The sequence below is a fragment of the Adiantum capillus-veneris genome, chromosome 4 (genome assembly GCF_014529385.1).
Source record: "Adiantum capillus-veneris isolate H3 chromosome 4, ASM1452938v2, whole genome shotgun sequence".
NCBI classification, from domain to species: domain Eukaryota; kingdom Viridiplantae; phylum Streptophyta; class Polypodiopsida; order Polypodiales; family Pteridaceae; genus Adiantum; species Adiantum capillus-veneris.
The window spans coordinates 105843402-105856830 of record NC_140934.1 but is presented as its reverse complement, the minus strand read 5'-3'; the positions used below and the strand labels follow the sequence as shown (position 1 = coordinate 105856830).

At 41.7% G+C, this 13429-nt stretch overlaps 1 protein-coding gene across 1 annotated transcript; it reads right to left on the bottom strand.

The window, feature by feature from the left end:
• Positions 1–1991: 1991 nt before the first annotated feature.
• Positions 1992–3396, bottom strand: LOC147459742 (uncharacterized). Its single transcript, XM_086509896.1, has 2 exons — positions 2966–3396; positions 1992–2874 (listed from the first exon to the last, which is right to left on the bottom strand). The coding sequence occupies exons 1-2, from the start codon at positions 3228–3230 to the stop codon at positions 2771–2773; spliced, it is 369 nt and encodes a 122-aa protein (XP_086366022.1). The 5' UTR covers positions 3231–3396; the 3' UTR covers positions 1992–2770.
• Between the last annotated feature and the right edge of the window lie 10033 nt (positions 3397–13429).

Genomic DNA, 13429 nt, shown 5'->3' with positions numbered 1-13429 from the left:
ACACTTAATTCAAAAGCTGAAATTTGATAGGAATCTTTCAAAAGGCAAGAGTGAAAGTGGAGAATTCATTTGGTATCTTAAAGAATAGATGGTGCATCCTTTGTGAATTGAATGTCAATTTGACATTAGCACCCGCATTGATAGGTGCTTGCTGTCTCTTGCAGAACTTTGTGCAGCTAAAAGGGGAGGCGAAACCGAATGACCGACTTGATCCCCATCCAAATGATGGCGAGCCTGTCTGGTGAGCATTACAACTCACAATCACGAGAAAGGGCTTTGCATCTCAAAAAAGCTTTATTCAAAAACCATGCCTTGCAAAGCATACGACGGCAAGCGAACCTGCTACAACATCACAGGAGAGTTGAATGAGATTAAAGATCAATAATAAAATTAGTTTTTGACCTTAATAGATTATTTTGATGATTTACTTATCTATTCATTTTGCTGACTCAGAGGTATTTTGCAGGTTGCTTGGGGCTTGTTGGATGTAGTATTTCTGCGGAGGTTGTTGACAAAATTAGGAGTATTTTTTGTATCAAACATGTTATTGGCCTCAAGGGGTGCACTATGTAATTATGTTAATGTATAATATGAGTTCAAAAGGAGGGTTTTAAAATGCAAAAAATTTAGGCAATTTAATAAAGATACATTAAAATACGGGATTTTTATATTCAATTTTGGAAAAAAATCGTAAAATATGGGGTCATTTTATTCATTCAGAGATGTTAAAGAGGGGGTTTTTTTAATACCCCATGAACGCATGTTATATAGGGGGTACTGAATGGTGAACCCCTCGAGTATTGGCCTTATGATCATCGCATATGTATTGATGTCGTGTTCTCTTCCTACTCTCTGTTCCAAGTTATTAAGTATTATTTACTATTGTCATCACTTCTTGTTCATCAATGATGTATTGCCACTTATACAAAAGGCTTCTGCTCAAATTCTAGTCTTCATCATCTCATATTGTCAATTTCTTTGGCATTAACAATTTAATGTACAACATTAAACGTCAGTCAATCTCTCTCTGTGACATATGTACACAACAATCATTTACAATCAGCTTATTTTGTTTTTGTTGAGCGCGGTAACACCGATGGAAATCTGCATGTGAACCACAATAATGGAGTTCTGATAAATCATCGAGAAAGAGTTACAAGTGTTGATCCCATATAACCTCCTTGCATGCAACATGGTGGCTGTGTATTGCACATGAAATAGGTACTCCATGCGCTGCAAAACCCACGTAGGTTGACAAGCATTGCAGAACCCGTTAAGGATGACAATCTTGTTGCCGATGTTCCAGGGCGGCCGGTTGGCATGTGCGCAGGCTGCAGGCCATTGTTGTCTGTTTGTGTTGCTGCTGCCTACACATGTGCGCAAACATGGCTAAACCGATCGATGGAGATTCTAGACTATGTGAACAGTCGACACCCAACATGTGTGTAGGCCATCTGTTTGGTATAGAAAGGAGGTGTTTTTACTCTCTCATTTGCCTAATTTATCTCATATCGCCTTCTCTCTCTCTCTCTCTCTCTCTCTCTCTCTCTCTCTCTCTCTCTCATGAGAAACAAGATTCAAGATAACGTTGGACAGAGGATGTGGAGGTTAGCAGATGATTTGTGAAGTATTAGCTATTGTGCAACGAAGATCTAGGTTATTTTTAGCAGGAGTGAAGAAAGTTTCAGGGGTTTGCGTGGAAGGAGGCTAAGTTACTTTTGGTAGGAGGAGTGGGCAAGGTGGAGGGAAACATGCAGCTATAATAGGGCTTTTTATTTATTGTCGAGTGAGTAGGCATATATAGCGAGTATGCAGTTTGACTCTGTTGAAATTAATGTGGGATTAAAGATTTGTAGGACTATGGCGAGAGGTTAGAACCATGATGTTCACACATGAACTTTGCCAGGAAAACAAGTGATAAATCACGACGGGACATTGAGATGTTCTACATAGTGTAAAGGGCACAGAAGATGAGACTAACTGAGCGTGCCTCTTCCATAAGAGGGCACCTCCTTATATTATGTCATGAGAGTTACATTCCAAGATAGGTGCTAGCCAAGAACATAGGCTTGTCCGGCCAAGCACCAACACACACCACACCTCCTCCCTTAGGGAGAAAAAAGATGGACATCGTTTTTACAAATTTGGACTGAGAAGGGACTCAACACGACTCAAAGGACTGCATTAACTCCAATGCCTCGAGTGGGAGGAGTGATCTTACAACTTAGGGACTATGAGACACGACTTGGGGGACTTGACAAAAGGAACATTCCAACATAGTCAACGCATTAGGTCGCTATCTTGATGCAAATGGCTACGCGAGGATGCGTCGTCACAACAACAAAAATGCGATACTTCTGTTGCCGTACATCCTTCTTCAAAAGAGCATTGGTGTGGTGGTTTTATTCGAGGACAATAAAAGTTAACAGAAATACTTGCAATCTGAACACCTTCTAAAAACTTTTGTAAAGAAACCTAATAAGATAATTTGGAAAATAACCACTTGAACCATTTCAGCAGTCTTGAGCAAAACTGCTGTAACTCCTTTTTTGTTGATTCGGATAGTCCCATTGTAGCCCTGATGTGAGGTGTCATCACAAAATTGAGTCTGGATGCAATGAAGGTATCTTCCAAAAACAATCCAACAAGATAAACCTCATCTGCTTCTTCAAGAGCCAAGATAGCATGACTTTAAAAGCGTAAATGAGTCTTGAAACCCTGTGCAATCTCACGCACAAGCCTCTGGAAGGACAATTTATGGATCAAGAGCTCATTGCTTTTTTGGTACATGTGAATTTCTCTGAGGGCGAGCGTGCCAACTTGTGAGCGGCCTTGCTGGCGAGCTACTTGCAGGAGGCCTTGCCCCCAGTCGACCTGCAAGGCAGATGCTAAGGAACTTGGTAGAAGAAACAGAGGATACCCAAAACTGGAAGAGGTAAGTCGTATAACAAGGCGGGGGATTTACCAGGAGACTTAGGAGCAGCCTTCTTGGGTGATAGCTTTGCTGTATTATTGGGGGTTGTCGCCTTCTTTGGCACTGGCTTCGAATTGCCTTGATGAGGACTTGAGAAGGCAGAAAAATATGAGCAGCAAACAAACGAGATGGGGCATTGGAGCTTCTTGGCTGGGGCTAGGGTTTGACGGGATAGAGTTGGGGCTTCCTGGCTGGGGCTAGTTGCAACTGAGTTTGAGAGCTCAATAAGGAATGTAGATGACCTTGGCTGCGGCATTATCACTGTATCTTGTGTGAGTACAAGGGGGCTGCTAACCTACATCAAGGGGAAACACCATAGCTACCCTAGAGATTACCCCAAAAAATCAAGAAAACGGTTTCTAACTACCCGTGCCCGCCGCCTCCACCAATGTAAAGTGCTCACAAGATGAGACTAACGGAGCATGCCTCTTCCATGAGAGGGAACCTCCTTATATTATGCCATGAGGGTTACATTCGAAGATAGCCAAGAACATAGGCTTGTCCGGCCAAGCACCAAGACAAAGTGCACACAAGATGAGACTAACTGAGCGTGTCTCTTCCATGAGAGGGCACCTCCTTATATTATGCCATGACGGTAACATTCCAAGATAGGTGCTAGCCAAGAACATAGACTTGTCCGGCCAAGCACCAACAAACACCACAATAGGATTCCATGCATGGGTTGCTTCATTAAAGGTAGATCATGCTAAGCCCTTAGGCCACACAACCTCTCTCGAAGCCCAGGCCCCAAAGCTAAGGAGAAGCTAAGGGACATGCCTTGCATGCACCTTGAAAGTTGAGACTAGAGAGAGAGAGAGAGAGAGAGAGAGAGAGAGAGAGAGAGAGAGAGAGAGAGAGAGAGAGAGATAACAATGGTCTAGATACTAGAATCCTTAAGGATGGTAGTGCCTATGACCCAAGTATGTATTTCCAAGACCCATACTTTTATGATCTCCTCCCATGAGCTAGATGAGTAGCTACTAGCACTAGAGTTAGCTATAGTCTAGGCCTTACTGCTCTTTACTCGTGCAACTTGCACTAGACTATATTATGCACTTTTCATCACAAGAAGATCCTTCAATAAATGACCACTATGTCCTAAGACAATCACAATTTTGTCCATTTTTCCATTTCAAAAAACTTACCTCAATAGCAAGCACCTATTTTTCAACAAAAAAAAGGAACTCATCACTAGGCCTTAGTCCTTTGGCAGGCCAAAAACTAATAGGTAGGGAATCCCAATTCATGGAAATTCTTGTAAAGTTGCTCAAACGTAATAGCCTGTTGCTTAGATTTTTGTGAAGAACCACAAGTTGTGGCAGTGCAAGGGATGATAGAGAATTGTAGGTCATGCCATGCTCTCTTGAATAAGAAAACATAGGCAGGGGCAACATAAGTATGAGCTATGCGTGTAATTAGAAGATTCTTTTGCTAAATAGCTATGTTGTACCTGGAAGGAAAAACTAGACAAGTGGAGGACATGTATGATATTCTTTCTCTCTAGGGTTTGTTCAATGAGGAACTTGGGAACCCTAAGGAGGCCTCCTCTCTCTCTCTCTCTCTTGAGAAAGAGGATTTAGATAACGCTGGATAGAGGATGTGGAGGCTAGCAGATGATTTGTGAAGTACTAACTGCTACACAAGGAAGATCAAGGTTATTTTTAGCAGGGTTGAGGCGAGGCTCAGGGCTTGCCTGGAAGGAGGCTAAGTTACTTTTAGTAGGAGGGGTGGAGAAGGTGGAGGGAAATATGAAGCTATAATAGGGGTTTTTATTTATTGTCGAGCAAGTAGGCATATATTGCGAGTATACACTTGACTCTCTTGAAATTAATGTGGACTTAAAGATTTGTAGGACTATGGATCCATAAATTCTCTTGTTATATATGTATAGAGTAGTTCATTAGGATACCTTTTTGGAACCTCTTGGCTTGACATCCATACCCTCATAAAACCATTGAAAGCACTAGTTATCCAGGAGAACAATAGGGAGAATTTAAGGGGAAAACACTTTAAAGATTTAGAGAAGAGCACATCGTTAGCATACCTTTTGGGAACATCCCTTAGCTTGCACCCCTTGCCCTTGTTATGCGGCATCCCTTCTTACAATTGATCCTAGAGCTCCATACCCTCACAAAACCATTGAAAACTCAAGTTAGCAAGCTGATTTTTTTGCATTTTAGAGATTTTCATAGACCCACTGACATGAACTGGAAACAATATTCCGAACAGGAAGCTCAATAAGAATGATTGAAGACATGTTTTTAATTGCATCTACTAAAAACAATAAAGAGTTTCCTTCTCATAGTGAGATTCCATCTAATGAGCCTCATTTTGGAAATTGAGCGGACCTACTGGGCATATCCTTCAAACAATGGGCTACTTCAAACAATCCCATAGGTTCCCTCCTATTATGCTTTAGCTATACTGGGCATATCCTTCAGGAGATTGGCATTTTAGATAAAAAGTTCATCAAGAATTGTTTGTCCCTGCTCTCAAGGTGAATTTATAGGTGATCGCATTTGGAGAGAGATCCTCACTTTTTACCTGATTGAAAGAACCCAAAGCTCCTTTGTGTAGTCAGGAAGAGATGACATCTGAGAAAGGAAGTTGTTCAAAACTTTCTATGCTTTGGTATTGAGTTTGGATGGCATACTTTACATAAATATTGACCACATCACCACCAAGGTCAACGTGTTTCTCCAATAGTTCTTATGTAGCAATCTCTTTGTGAATTCTCCACCTATGCCAACACCTTGCGCAGTCCCATAAGCAAGGTGTTGATTGCATTTGGAGCACGCTTTCATTTCAAAGTGCTAAAACAACCTTGGGTTTTATTGACACACTCTTCTGCACCGGCTTTACAACTAGATTTGTTTTTTCAATTTGTAATCTTAGGTCAAAACCCCTCAAGGTCTCTGAGGGCAAGAATGAGAGAGGGTGGGTGCCATGTGGATAAAATTGATGTGTGTCTGTGTCTGTGTGTTTGTTTGTTTTTCCCTTTCGGTTTAATTGTTTCAAAAATGCCTAAATTGTAGAAATGTTTTGGCTCAAAACGTGAAAAATGTCGGACAATAGCTAGGGTCAAACAATGCCTGACTGACAATATCACTCCTTGACTCTATGACTTCATGACTGGCAGTCTCATTATGAATTTCTATGGCCAAACAGTCCTCCACTAACTACCCTTGTTTCACAATCTCATGGGGAAATCCTTCATTGGTCATCCCCCATGTTGGCAAGGGCAAGCCAAGAGACCACCTATGGTATCCCATGCTAGCAAGGGAAAGCTGTGATGCCAGCATGTACTATTGCTCAGCAAGGATCCAAGATGGTAGTGTTTGGGACTGGGCAAGGGAAAATAGATTGACTTGAGCATGCAGGAGAGAGGGGCACACTAATGTGACACATTTTTCTTGCTATGGAGAAATTATGTACTTGTGCTCTCATAGGCTTAACTGTATGTAAAAAGTACATCAATGGGTAGGCTATTTGGTAACCAAATCCCGTTCCATCTTGCATAACAGCCTTTCTCTTGTAATTTTGTATTGGGAGGGAATCCATCCCAAGTGTTTACCTTGTTTTCTCTGGCTAGGTTATTCTATCCAGAAAGAATGGATATTTGAGTTGGATCTCTTGCGCAACAACGTAAACTTTGGCTTGATTTTGATGACATTCTCACAGTGTTGGGTATTTGGGTCAAAATATCTTTTTGGGAAGCTTTTTTTGGTGTTGAAGCAGTTTGTCTTTTGATGTAGAAGCTTCTTCTCGTACTTGAATTGGCTAGGCTAGAGACTATGACATTGTTGGCTTGCTTTAGCCTTTCCTTTGTTGGTAGCTGATAATCTTGGAGTTGTTCTATGTTGGACATCTTTTGCCACTTGATAGCTTGTTGTTATAACTATTGTTGAAGATTCAGGTTTCTTCTTCAAAGATTTTTGCCCATTGCTTGGACAAAATCAAGCATGTACTCATTTTTCGAGAGTCCACCATTAGGAATTCATCAGTAAAACTGCTTGAGATGCTAGTTTAAGAGTTGCTTCTACAACCCCTAAACTTATGACCTGTATTCCAAGTGAGATGGAAACTTTTACCTGAATTTGATAAATCTCTGGCTTGTCTAGAAGTAATCACATGCGTGGTAGTGCGATAAATCTCTGCTATGAAGTTTAGCTTGACTCTCTCATGTGCACCTAATGAGAATTGCTCTTCTTGCTGGCTGCCAGGTTACTTATGTCCTCTCTGCATGTTGTACTAGTCTTTGACTCTTGTGCCTTGGAACCTTTGTCATCTTCTTATAGACTGAACTCTTCCATTACGTTATTGGGTTTAGCAGATTCTATGTACTTGCTATCCCTTTGCTGTAGAGCTTTGTGTAAGCACTATGTCTTAAGCTTCTTGTGGTCCTAAACTTCATTGGTAGCTTGTGCTTTTGACACCTTGATTATTGGTCCTTGAATCCCATGAGGAATCTCAAATCTCGAGGGAGATTTTTTGAGCAATCCCTAAAATGAGCAAGACTGGCCAAGACACACTATAGAAAACAAAAACCAAACAGGATTTTTCAGGTGACTTCAAGCACAACAAAAAAAAAACTAAAACAAGATATTACCTAATTTTAATGGTAAAACAACCACAAATTTTTGACAAAAAAAAACCCTTGAACAAGGGTTTGGTAGAATGTTTCCTTTAATGGGCTAGAACAATTGGAACCCATGCCATACAATGGCATGTTGATATTCCTCTTCTTGGAACTAGTTGCCCTCAGATATTAGAAGCTCATTTCTACCACCATTGATCCTTGTTGGGAATAGTGGCACCATGATTCCAATGGATATAAATCTCCTATTCCTACCTCCCTACATGTAGGACTACGGGACTTACACTAAAAGAGTAAGCGTTTTGCCACTCAAACAAATCTCATGAATACGGGGAGTCTGGGAGCTTGAGCTTCTCTTCACTTTTTCTTATTCTTCTTCTTCTTCTCCCCTCTCTTGCTCTACCTCAAGTTAATGTGGGTTGATGTACGATAACGTACTATGCATTTTAAGTTGCTCTAAAGAAAATGGTGGAGACTTGAAAATAATTATATTATTGCAATGAGGCTATTCTTTTGAGAAAATCCACATCGTGGTATATATTAAACTTTGGATCACACCATGATAGGTAGACTTCTATCAGGGGAGGGGGGGGGGGAGTTAATAATGTTGCCAAAGGTGGTGGTGACAAACATGTCAAGGGAGGTGGTAATGGTGGGGGATTATAAAGAGTGCTTTGATAGAAGAGTACGCAAGGTTGATAAAGCTATGAACAATTTTCTTATGACAACTTTGTCCACATGATAGTTCTCTTTCACATACCCATATCGATAAAACCCTAGGTTAGTGTAATTCCACCTACAAATTTTGAGATTTATCTTCAAAATTCAAAGGAGAAGGTGAATAAACCTACCAACTTCAAAGAAATTTAGTGTAAAAACCTTCTCTTAAATTTTCCATGTTTATAAGAGCACAACTCAAAGCTCCTACATTGCTCGAGGTTCCTACTCTACTGAGTTGTCCGTCATACCTCGACCTAGATTACTCACTCAAGGTGTGATGCCCCTATGTTGAATACACTTCTTAGAGCCATGGTGTATGGTTATCATTGTAGTCCTTTGAAATAATTTTCCTAATGCGGCTTAGCCCTCCATTTTTGTTTGTACTCTATCTATAGTTTGGGAGTTGTACTTCCATCAATGCCTCATAGAAATTCAAACAGATGGTAGTCTAACATTGCATTTGTCCTCTTGCAGAATGATGTGGACAAGGCCTCGGTCCTTAGGACCCCATAAGGTAACCCCCTCCAAGGGGTAGCCGGGAGGTTGGTTGTGCTACAACAAACAACATTGTGCCACGTTCAGACAACTTTGTTGGCTAGGAAAGATAAATTATAGGGTCTCTAATCATTAACAAGTTTGGTTTTGAAGTAATTGGGCAAGGAAACTCACAATAGACGAGGCAAAAAGGTCCTCAAGTTCAACTGTCGTCATTTTCAACAACTATATAGTATAAACAAAACCCTTCAAAAAATCGTCTTGAAAGAGACGCGGACTCTTTCATGTACGCGCATGGACTAGTGCTTGAAAAAAACTTTGTTCTGAAAAGTTGGCAAACCTATCTATGGGAATTTTAGTGGTAATTTGACTTAATTTGAAGGTTTTTACACCAAATGACACTAAATTTCTCTAACCATTATAGGTTTACTCGCTTTCAAATTTAAAATTTAGAGGTAAATCTCTCTCTCTCTCTCTCTCTCTCTCTCTCTCTCTCTCAGTAAAAAAGAAACTTTGTGAAAGAGCATATGTCGGTGTGCGCTCTTTCAGAGCGTTTCTTTTTTATTGAGAGAGAGAGAGAGAGAGAGAGAGAGAGAGAGAGAGAGAGAGAGAGAGAGAGAGAGAGATCGACGTGTGCTCTTTCAGAGAGTTTCTTTTTTATTGAGAGAGAGAAAGAGAGAGAGAGAGGAGAAGTGAGGGTTTGTGTGTGTGCTGTTGCAGTCTTCCCATCTTGTCAGCAATTTTCTCTCGCCGGCAAGCTGTGTAAAGTTGACTTGCCATCACCTCTACTGTGCGCTCCTTGCCGCACTGTCGAAGCAAGGGACTTGCCAATACACTGTATGCGAGCCACAAACGGCTCCAAGCACACAACAAGCCTAAACTAGCAAGCTCAAGAAAACAAAGGGTGTGTCACTCACCACTCTACGCTCGCCTTCGTGGTGGATTCCTCGCCGCGATGAAGAAGAAGCTGCAGTCGTGCCGCGCTCAACCGCTTCGCCGCCGTCGTGCCTTCGTAATGCTCGATCGCACACACACTCTCCCTCTCTCTCTCTCTCTCTCTCACACACACACACACAAGGAGGTGAAGAAGAAGAAGATGGAGATGGAGCAAGAGCACTCTTCAATTGCACAAATGAGAGAATGAGTAAAAATTAGGTTTAGTTGGCTTTTATAGGAGCTCACCCCATTCACACTTGGGCGCCCATGCTTAACCAACTAATCCCTTGAATGTCCAAGTTAAAGTGCGCCTCTCATCGACGATCACTCTACCTTTCCCTATTAGACCGACAAGCCCGGTACCTGACTCTACCAAATACATAATACGCGTCCGTCGTAGGTGATGGGGTGTCCGTGTGCCGTGAGGGTTAACATGAAGATTTCTAATACCTAGCTTGGTCAAACTAGCTTAGTCGGACTGCTTGATTTTTAAACCTAGACAAGTGATTATGACAAAACATTACATTGAATTAAATGTTTGATACTAAGCCAATGCGCTGAATATTATGCTACCAATCACAATCAAAGCAGACAAACATGGATGCAAAAAAGATAAGGGCAATGCTAATGGACAAGAAACACCTGTTTGTGTTGATGGTCGCGCTTGATTTGAAGGTTCCATGAAGGTCCAAATCCTATCAATAGCAACACGCTCCTGTACACACTAGGAAACAAAAGGAATACCTCCAGGAGGCACATTAGTGGGAAAAGAGAACTTCGCTAATCTCTCAACTCTAAAACAGAAACACTCCTATCATACTAATCTTACCTTACCCTCCATCACTCAAGTGATGAGGATCAAAGGTGTTTCATGGCATAGGTTTCTGTTTCACTGTACCAGATGTGACATGTGTAGGTCTGAGTCAATGTTTTGACTTTTATTGTGCATACTCGTTTGCTAATTGCTCTTGCTCTTTTTTTTTTTGTGAGTATAAAGCTTTATATGTACATTCCCTAAGATTGGAATTGAGAGGTCAGGGAAAAAGGTTGAGAGGGAAACAAATGAATGATGACTGTCAGCAAACACTCCCCCCTTCCTTGGGTAGATCATACCATTTGAAATGAGCTTGTCACCCTTTGAGACCAATTGTTCCAGTTGGTAATAGGTGAGGATTTTTGCCAGTAGTTTTCTATTACCCTAGGTGCCTTGTCAAGCTGCAAGGGTGGTAAGGTACTCTCCCAGGATCGAACTTGAAGTGGTTCATCAGGTGATTCTTGAACATTGGGAGGTGTGGATTCTTTTGTAGCTTCATGGAGGTCCACTACTATAGATGGAGGCTGTGTAGAAGCTTTTACCTCTATGGATGTATTACATGATGAGCTAGAATCTTCATGGGACTCCCCCCTTCCTGAGCTAGGTGGAACAAATCGTTCTTTCTTTGGTACCCAAACTAGCTCGGGAGCGGGTGTGTAGCATTCTGTGATTTTTTTCTTTCCATGATCATTGATTCGTTTTGGAGCTACGAGATTGGGCTCACTTGGGTCAGGTGTTAGGTAAGAGCACAATCTACGTTTTGGCACCCAGATTTGATCATTTCCTTCATAGTAGCCTTGGGCTTCCAATAGTTGTTTAGGGATCCATCGCAACATTTTCTTACTTTTCTTGGAGCGAGTGGTACGTTTCTTACAAGGCTTCTGTTTTTTAGCACTAGCTATGGTCACTAAGGAAGCTTTAGGGACCCACTTGTATGTTTTCTTCGTTACATTAGGATGAGTCTTGTCGGAAGCGATATGCATTGCTTGTAGCATATTTAAGGGTACAGGAATTTCATCCCCCTCAGGTGTTACCCAGGTCGTCCCCCTATTTCCCCAAGTGTCTATGGTTGATGCTAGGTGGACCCAATCCACATTGTCTGATTCCGTCATACCCGGTAGGATATCCATATAAGGAGAATCTTGGCCAATGTATGTATCCTTCTTACAAGTGTAACAATATTGTAGTGGGGCCGAGTGAACTGTGGTGTCAGAGCGATGATCAATAATGGTTTTACTCCCTAAGGGGTGTACCTTACCAGTCACCAAATCCACTCTAAGGACAGAGTCTTGGAATTGCAAAAAGACATGATTTTTAGACCAATCATGAACCATTTGTGCTTCCCTCATGAATGGTCGTCCTAAAATCATTTCATATGACATAAGGTGTTTAGAGAAATCCATTACAATGAACGTATGTCGTACCTTGTGTCCTAGAACTTTGATCTTAAGATCCTTGAGCATCCCCATAGGTTTGGCTATGGTACCATTTGCCATCTTTACCACAATGTTAGTAACACTGAGGCGGGGTTTTCCCATGGATTCCCAACAATCTTTTGTAACGATGCTAACTCCCGCACCACCATCAAGAATTCCCTTTATAGTTAATCCCTTGGTAGTGATGGGTAGGGTCGCATTAGACTCGTCGCCTTCAAAATACTGCCCTAATTCGTTAATGGGTACCTCGATCACAGACTCGTGTCCATCTAAGTCAAGTGATTGCACATGATTTTCCTCATCAATCATAATCGAGTCAGGCCTATTTGGTTGCGCAAAATGCGGTAATCCCGTTCGTAGCTCTCCGTTAAGGAATGCTCGAAGTGCAAGGAATAACTCAGGATCTCCATACAGCTTTGCTATGATCGTGGTTCGGACCTCAGAAGACATGAAGTCCACTAGTTTGGCAACATTCATTGGCGTTTTGCAGGGTGTAGGTCCTTGACTAAGAACTGGTGAGGATGGAATCTCATATTCCTCAATGGGATCAGGTATTCCTTCGTTAAACATCCTTTCCAACAAGAAAGGTGTATGCTCACTTTCTGATGTCCCGTCCTCACTCCCTTCTTGGATGATACTAGATATGGCTAACGGTCTATGGTTCATGTGGGGTGGATGAACTTGCGTGGGAAACACTGTGTCATGAATTTTGACATGCATGGGTTCTGGTTCTAGTTTCCTTTGAGTCTCCTCCACTAAACCTCTTAGATGTTTCACCTGCTCAATCTTGTCTACTGAGTTTGGGTACGTCCCAATCTTCTTTTTACGATTATTCCCTTTTTGCCCCTGCGGTTTATCTTGGGGGTCTTGGATTGGATTTGGAAACACTTGTGGTGTTTTCAGAGGCTCTTTATGATTTTCTCTTATTCGGTTTTCATTTGATTCCATGTTATGGTTTTCTTTGTCGGTCTTTCCCTTTGTGGTATTGGTTCTAGTCTCCATTGTCTCGACTGAATCTGAATCATCCTCGAGGTCATTCATATACACGGGGTCATCTCCTGTTCCTATGTTTGTTTTGGAACTTGGCTTTGAATTTTCCGTATTCTGCGACTTCTTCCTTCGTGTCTTCTTTTTCTTTACTTGGATAACTGACGCGGTCTCTCTCTCTTCGAGGATATGTCCTGGCCCTTGAAGCATGGACCGTGTAATCGCATAAGCGGGTGCAACAGGTGGTATTGGCGATGTCACACTAGCAATTTCGACCAAATTCAGGGGTGTGATTTTAGGCGCATTTGGGTTATAGGGGCATTGGGCAATCAAGTGATCTATGCCACAACGATTACATGTGAGTATTGGCATTGCAGACGTGCTCCCTTGATTCACTTGCATCTGTGCAACATTCTTTTGCAGCCTAATAGGGCACTCCGCTACTCGATGTGGTCCACCACACTCGTAGC

Excerpts from the sequence above, each read along its gene's own strand:
- LOC147459742 (XM_086509896.1), bottom strand. The coding sequence starts at position 3,230 with ATGCCGCAGCCAAGGTCATCTACATTCCTTATTGAGCTCTCAAACTCA. Across the intron at positions 2,875-2,965 it reads GGCTGCTCCTAAGTCTCCTG|GTCGACTGGGGGCAAGGCCT; the intron begins GTAAATCCCCCG and ends TCTGCCTTGCAG.